Below are 8298 nucleotides of genomic sequence, written 5' to 3' on the forward strand. Positions count from 1 at the left end.
TTCTAATTTCTCTAGCGGCTTGCAGGTGACAACGAACCCGCTCAAGCCTCAATTGGCTGAACCCGACGAAGGTGGCAATAAACCCGCTCAAGGCTTAACTGGTTGAACTCTATGGATGCTGAGGCTGGCGGTGCTGGCAACGATGGAGTACAAAAAACACTTTGATATCGGGTACCCTAAGATTCACATATTAATATTGTTTTTCCATTTTTATATGCATAAATACAAATGTCATGTAGTGCTAACACCGTAAACCCATCATATTTTCATTGTTTAGTTGTAAATAACCATCATTTAATGAACAAATAAAACAGAAACAATCTTATACAAAATGGTTTTGACAAAAATAATCAATTATGATTGTGCTTTTCTTTGTTCATTCATTTCTTCACGTTATCATCTAAAATAAATTATTATTACCAAAATATATATATTATACTCAGTTATTTGTCGTTGTCTCCTGGATGCAAACAGCAAATGCAATATTCCATCTGATTTATGCTTCAAATGTGTGATTAAAATATTATTTAAATGACTGCCGATCATTTGACTTTAGATAGTTATTTTTGTAAGTGGGATGTAGATAAAGCCTAAAAGGTGTTAAAAAGGTAAGATAAAGGTGGTTTTGTGGGTGCAGGTAGGTTGTGAATAAAAGGGCCAATCCTAAGTGTTCCCCCTCTGGCACTTACCTTGCTATGTTAATGTTATGACTTTTCGGGTGTCTTTTTGAAACTTTATTCAAAATTACACCTACCCTTTCCCCCATTACAGTTATTAACCTAAACTGAAATAGATTTTTCACACCAAGTTTATTATAATGATGTAACTAATTCCAAACTGTCTTTTTAATATCTCTAGGGTTTGATCTTAATGCATATTGATCCCCCATCTTTAAAAAAAAGATATGGTATTTATTATCTTTTATCAGTTTTCTAATATATCCTTATTAAAAAGAAGAGTTAGTGACATTATAGAATCATTATTTAACTTGTTTTATAAAATTCAAACCAAAAGTTCAAAATATGATAAATAATTGATCTTAAACTGGCAAGATTTAGTGGTCTTCCTTATGAACTCGCTGAGTTGGCTGACATAAAAAGAAAAACGGCATGAATTGATGGCCATCACCACCAAACTATAATTGAAAAAAAAAACGGTATAATGTTTAATAATATGTTTTATTATTACAAAAATGATGGTATCGAAATTGAAAGAATGGAAATTGCATCGATCAAGTTTTTAACCTCGTTATTAATGTTTAAATAATAATGAGGTCAGTGTCATAAAAGATTTATATATTTAGATTTTCTACGATTAAATTCTATTTTTTCTAAAAATGACATTGCATTTTTTCGGAAAAATCCTTAACTTTTTTTTTTTTTTTTTTCTGAAAAAGCATCAACTTTTATTTTATTTTTTTTTCCGAAAACCTCTCAACCTTTTAATTTTTTCTTAAAAACACTCTCACATTTGACAAGTTTTTCTGGAAAAATATGTTAAAAAGTTCAAATCGAAAAAATGAAAAAAAAAATACAAGAGCTTTTTCAAAAAAAAAAGGTGCAATTTAATCCTGGAAAAAATATATATTAGGTTTTTTTTATGATATTAGCCCTAAGAGATGTCGAGAAACTTTAAGAGTTGTGTCAAGTCAAAGTGGGTTTACATATTGCTATTTATAATAAAATCAAGTTTCTTTTCGCATTTTACGCATAAAACTAGCTGTGTTAATGAAGAGATAAATATGCATGGTATTGATAACCGGTTGCAAAATAGCATATGGGTGTGGAATCGGAGACCAAATGTGAGACGTGGTGCTGAACCTTTGGATCTAGAAACTTTACTCCACCAATTTCAATTTTCTGAGCAAAGAGATAATTATGCATGGCAATGATAACACAAGTTTAATCAAGGTTAACGTGACTTGAAGATGCATTGATGACCATTTGTTACATGATAGAAGAACGACCTACTAGATAGAACCGTGTACTTCCTCTGGAAGTAAACATTTTTGTGGAGATTATTTTTCAATCGTCTTCCAACAACTAATAATCTTCTTAGCAGAGGAATTGAACCGTGTACTTCCTCTGGAAGTAAACATTTTTGTGGAGATTATTTTTCAATCGTCTTCCAACAACTAATAATCTTCTTAGCAGAGGAATTGACAGGGCCGACCTCGAGAATTTAGAGGCCCTGTGCAATTTAGTAATAAAGGGCCTTAAACTAGTAAATTCTAAAAATATCAACAATAAAATTACAATTTTTCATCTAAATTTGGTAGTATATGTAATATTACAAGACAAAACTCCTTTCAAAACAATACATGAAAACATAAACTCATTTCCAATTAAATTATATCATCATTTTAATATACAAACCCAACTTATCTCTTTCATATGAATTAGGAAAACACTTCATTTCAATTTTCTTTTTCACGCTTTTGATAAATCAATTTGAAAAATGAAATGCATAAATCTAAATCAGAAAATAATAATAATAATAATAATGGATGACTTTAATTTAAAATTCAAAATTGATAATATGATATAATCAGAATTGTTATTTACCTTTTCAAAAGCTGTAAAATCTAGAACTACTAACCTTATTTGTATAGGTTACCTCTTGAAAATTTCAAAATAAGAAAAGATGTCAAAATCATAGTTATATATACAACATTTATCTCTTAAAAAGTAAAAACTAAAAATAAAAAAGAATGAAGGATAAAACTAAGATGATAATTAAGATATTTAAAAAAACGAAGGCTCAAAAATAGAAAACATATGATACATTTGATTATGTAGAAAGAATGAAATAAGAAATCTTGACTCTTGAGACACCAAATGTATTACTCAAAGAATCTGTTAAAATCTGAATCTGAAACATACTTTAAAAAGTAAAATATCGTTCGAAGATACAAAAGATACTCAGTTACTTACATCTTAAAAAAAATGTCAGACTCAAGAAGAAAAAGAAGTTCAGGCCACGATTATTGAACATGAGGGTGTTTTTGTGGTTGAAGGTTGCGATTCGCGAACAAGAAGGATGTTGAATGTTGTGATTATTTAAGAACGGAAGAACCAAATGGAAGAAATTGTTTTCTTTTTAAAGCCTTGAAGGACGTCAACTTATACCCGAGACTATGAGATTGTTAATAAGAACTGAATCGCTGTATTCCATTAATTGTTTTCCTTCACGCATATATCGAAAACGATGTAGGAGCGAAATCGATTTCAATCATATTACCGCTTCAATTTTGATTTTGCGTGCTTTGATTTGAAAAAAAACGTGTTCTGTTTTAGGCAAAAACACAAAGCTGAGTATTAACCCTAAATGAGAAATTGGGCCCTAACGGACATAGGTATTAAGGCTATACAGATTGGGCCCTATTGGATGATGGGCCCTGTTCATAGGCACCTCTTGAACTTGCCTTGGGCCGGCCCTGGGAATGGATGTATTTTCACGATATGTCCGATTTGTTCTAACTACTCAAAATGTTTTGAGTGACTTTTTGTGAATTGTGAAGTTGTGACTAAAACCTGAAAAATGATATAGCATGATTGGTCATGCTTTACCTCTTATACAAGATATTGAATATGTGTTCACGTGGGCTAATTCCTTGTGGGTTATTACTATACTAGTCAAAAAAGAAGTTTCTCGATGTCATTATTATAATGACTTGACGGATGACGGATGTTATGGTATTATCATAATCCTACACTCTTTGGTGATAAAAAATGAGGAAGGATGCCATTTTAGATTCTAGTTTTAGTCATTCGTTTGATTGGCATTCTAGTCGAAATCGGAAATATATAATTCATTGGACAGATCGGCGAAAAAACCTTTTGAGTTATGTAATGATTTAATGGCTTTTTGCTAAATACTTGCTACTTGGGTTTTTTTTTTTTATATATATAGAACATTAAAGTGTTAAAAAAAACACATAAAACTAGCTAAGTAGCTATGACTTCTCATAATGACACAGAAAATAATAAATTTAGGATCCATAATGACTTGGCCCATCCGTGTTTGGCCTAACCCAACTGTTCATGTATTAACGAACCCGGTTTACTTCTCCACCAAAGTGAACTAGAGAAGTTAAAGCCTACTAATATGGAAATATATTTATAAATATTATCCAGGCCCAGTCCATATTCACTTAACTTCTCAAAATTTTCAGCCCGTCTTAACTATCAAGACTCCGGAGCCCATAAATATTAAGCCCATCAGTTATATGATATACAACCACAAGGTCATAATACAACCCAATCATTATATTGGTTTTTTAGTACAACCACATTTACAGATTTACTCCCGTTGTTTCAATGTCTTCATTTCCATCGCTTACGCTCACTTGCCTGCCATTTGAGTACATTCAAGTTTAATCAATAAGACTTGTGATAATTATTATACTAAATCAATAGAGTAGAGGTTTTCATTCAAATCTTAATATCCATATTCTTTCAATAGTAATAGTAACATAATTCAATTTTCATAAACAAAAAAAATAAGTTACTATAGGAGTGTAGGGTGGGCATCGAGTAAAAGATTCCCACTTGATTTAGGATGCTCAATAGTCAATTCCAAATTGTGACCTTTATCTTGAGTGGTTGCAAAAAGCAATTGTCCCAAGAGAATTGAAATTGACCCTTCATATAAGTTGTTTAGTAAAAGGACAAAGCAACATAATTAAAGGGTATCCCATGCTCTTCACTTTCTTTTTCCTTTCTTCCTCATGGGTTAAAGAATCCACAATTTTCCATTTATAAGTTATATGTTTTAAATGATTCTATAATCCAATAATATAGATTAAAGTTTAAACAGTTTTTCAGATATACTAAATGTGTAACATTTGTATAAAAACAAACCATAGTTGACAATAACTCTTATCAATTTAATATAATTGAACCCAATCACCCCATAACCTCACAAAAATGACTCAAGTTATAAAACCAAACAATTATATATATATAATTTTTGCTGCGGGCAACATGTTTTTTGCAGCCGCCTCAGCCTACAAACCTAAGTATCCCCAAAAAAATTAAAAATCTTTCCAGGCATGTCATTCCGGTCCTCCATCTTTTGACATATTAGCTTTTGAAGCCCCTGATAAAAACAAGTAAGAACCCACTACAAGAACAGTCAATGACGAAAAGGGTAAAAGTGGATATTAATTTTGGCGCCAAAACAGGATCTGATTTTACACTCGGAAATTCTTTCCGGTGAAGGTTTGACCAAACTGCCAACTCGCCGGAGCGATGTTCCATGAGGTGGAGGTTCGCCGGTCACTCCCGGTGACCCTGAAGGAGAGTGCTTGACCGACGAGGACGGCGTTTGACTGCCAATTTTGACCCCAGTTACGACTCATGCTCATCCAATTAGTTTTCGTCCCTTTGACCCAGACCTTCTGGACATCCCCTGCACCCGCGACGTTGCTGATTAAAATCAAGTTGAAGTAACGGTGGCCGTTGATGGTGAACCTGATCCCACCAGCTTTCCGGCATGGCACTCTGTAGTAATACATCACAGACACCAAGGTCAGTTTCGTCATTTCCTCAGAAATATCACGCAATGCAGGTGTTTTTAGAAACAGAGAATGGATATGTGTAAATTTACCGGCGATAAGAAACGGGGACGATTCCGGCGCGGTATTCGGCGATCTTGAGGAACATGGGCATGGCGAGGTCGAAGTGGGTACGAGGAGGGTTACACCATCCACCATTGTCGTTAGGGAGAGCGAAGTTCGGAGGGCAGAAGTTAGTGGCGGTGATGAAGATGGAGGGGCTGCCGGGATGGCACCACCTCGGATCTTGGCTGCACTTGATTTCGAAGCACGCACCGCAGCTAAACCCTTTGTTGAACAACGCCGTGCTCAGCGCCGCCGTGTTAACGCCGTAGCCTTGGCTGTACAGGTTTCCATAACCACAAGCACCTCCTGCAGAGACAAAAATACAAATGTGCATCAGAGGCGGAATCTAGGAGCTTCTAGACTAAGGGCATCAAACAGTATAAATGTGAGAGAATTGAAAGAATACCCATAGTGCCAGAGGCGTCACTGCCACCATAGAAGGTAGCATGAGCACCTTGCCATGAGCCGCCGGCGTAGTTTCCAGGGATTCTGGCGTGGGTCGCTGAGAAAACCGAGATGGTGACGATGATGAAGAGAATGCCGCCGGCGAGACCCATGTCAGTCCGGCACAAGAGAGCAGATCTGAGCTCTTCAGTTGGGTTCGGAGAGAGAGGGTGAGGGAAGTTAATGGTGGGAATGTGAAGAAATGGGAGGTAGTTATGCTGGTATTTATGGAGGCGATTCGGGTGGATGTTATAAAAGTAACGACTTGTAAGAGTTTGTCATTTTTACACGCTGACTCCTCCTCTCTCTTCATGAATTTATGCATTTTTTTTTCCTTTTATTGTTCGTACAAAGCTCAAAACATCATTTATTTGTGGCAAAGCACAACCGGAAAGGTCACCTCATACCTAAGTAGTGTCACGTGTTTTATTTTCGATTGAAAAATGTTAGTGATGAACGAGTTTTATTTTCGATTGACTTATGATTAAAACTAGATTGTTTGATTGTAGTGAGATAAATGATGAAAAATACAAAATTTAAATTAAACATACATTATTTGAAATCAAAATTCGAAAATTGAACTATTTAATGGCATAAGTAAATAGTATAAATACATAATATAAAATAATCATTCGATAGAAACATGTTATAGTAGTTTAATCTTCAAGCATGTTGTCTAAAGAAAAACATTGAAATTTTATTCTAAAATTTTCATTTGCCGCAAAAAAAACGTAACACTAAGATGTACATAAGCTTATTATTTAAGTTGACGATGCCAAATCACAGTATAAACCCATACAAACTACAAATATTGAAACTTTCCTTCATAATCCATCATTTACTAGTTCATCACTTTTTTACCGGTAAATTTTGAAGGATTTGATAAATTATTTACTCTAAAATTTAGTATTATGTGAGCCATGCATATAAATACATCTGCGTCACTAAACAAGAGCTACAAACAAGATTCAAATTTGTTAGGAAATCAGAGGTTACTTGTCAAGACTCAGGACAGATCTGGTGTCACTTGTCAAACTCTGATACCACTTGTTAGGAAGTAATACGGATAACAAGCAAAACCAAAAACACACAAAGACACAATATTTGCATGGTTCCGTCAAGGTGATCTACGTCCACGGGCAGGAGGGGAGCATTATTTATTTCAGAATTCTCAAACAAAGGTTACAAGTACAATTCACCAGAGATTCATCATACTCACTAAGGATACAAAAGACACAAAATGACTTAGCATGCATCCCTATTTATACTTAAGAGGTCATACCTAAAACCGAAATGGGCCAAGCCTATTGGCCCATGGGCCCATGAAAGGTGACAACCAATCATATTTTGTCATGCAATATCTTCTAGAACATTCATCCATGTCATACAACCCATTAGCATCATCAACACACATGATGGAGCACCTTGACCCATAGTGGTACAACATGAATACTATTGGCCCAACATCCATCATGGTGGCACAACATGGTGTATTCCTTGAGCATCACCAACTTCTGAGCACTATATAGGACTTTATAGCATACGTGACTCATTAGAAATATCATGGCTCATCAAGAAACCGAGATGACGTATCTTGCACCAAGATGGCACAACATGTACGATGTTGGCTCATCTTGTGCAAGGATGGCACAACATCCTTCATGCTAAGCTCAATATCTCAGAAAGGTGGCAAAACTTCTCTTTGATGGCTCAACTTTTCCATGTTGGTCCAACATCTTCACTTGGCTCAACATTTTCATGGCACAGCATGTTAGACCATGTTGCTCCTTGTTGCTCCAAGTTGCTCCAAGTTGCCCCAAGTTACTCCAAGTCACTCCAAGTTTCTCCAAGCCACTCCAAGTTGCTCCAAACCCCATTTTAGATGATCCGTTCCTTTGAGGCTTTGACACTTAATTCGTTCCTTTTTCAGATGATCCAAAGCCATCTCAGATGATCCGTTCCTTTGTCACATGCTCCATGAACCTCAAATAATCCATTTAGTTCTATGTGCTCCAAATGCTCGAGTCACATTTAACAATATCCACCTTGACTTGAGAATCCTCTGAACTCCACCTTAAACAAGAACTTCCTCTCCCTTCATGTCATTTAGCCCTGAAGGGGCTTACCTCCTACGAACATCAAGCTTGAACTTCTCTCTAGGCAGCGGCCTTGTCATCATGTTTTCCGGATTCTCCTTGACGTCGGACTTTTGAATGCATAATCTATCATAA

The 8298-nt window shown here is 35.3% G+C and overlaps 1 protein-coding gene across 1 annotated transcript; it reads right to left on the reverse strand.

Annotated features, from left to right (window-relative positions):
* Nucleotides 1-5140: 5140 nt before the first annotated feature.
* Nucleotides 5141-6279, reverse strand: LOC145074057 (expansin-A4-like). The gene is made up of 3 exons (XM_079020496.1): nt 6030-6279; nt 5611-5929; nt 5141-5504 (listed from the first exon to the last, which is right to left on the reverse strand). The coding sequence occupies exons 1-3, from the start codon at nt 6178-6180 to the stop codon at nt 5195-5197; spliced, it is 780 nt and encodes a 259-aa protein (XP_078876622.1). The 5' UTR covers nt 6181-6279; the 3' UTR covers nt 5141-5194.
* Nucleotides 6280-8298: the final 2019 nt, after the last annotated feature.

This window comes from Lactuca serriola, chromosome 9, assembly GCF_051521515.1.
Source record: "Lactuca serriola cultivar US96UC23 chromosome 9, Lser_US96UC23_V15, whole genome shotgun sequence".
Classification (NCBI taxonomy): Eukaryota; Viridiplantae; Streptophyta; class Magnoliopsida; order Asterales; family Asteraceae; genus Lactuca; species Lactuca serriola.

What these genes read in the sequence shown, in the direction of transcription:
- LOC145074057 (XM_079020496.1), bottom strand. Translation starts at nt 6,180, where the DNA reads ATGGGTCTCGCCGGCGGCATTCTCTTCATCATCGTCACCATCTCGGTT. An exon ending in TGACGCCTCTGGCACTATGG is followed by an intron (nt 5,930 to 6,029) that starts GTATTCTTTCAA and finishes TTGTCTCTGCAG; the next exon opens with GAGGTGCTTGTGGTTATGGA. An exon ending in GTCCCCGTTTCTTATCGCCG is followed by an intron (nt 5,505 to 5,610) that starts GTAAATTTACAC and finishes GTATTACTACAG; the next exon opens with AGTGCCATGCCGGAAAGCTG.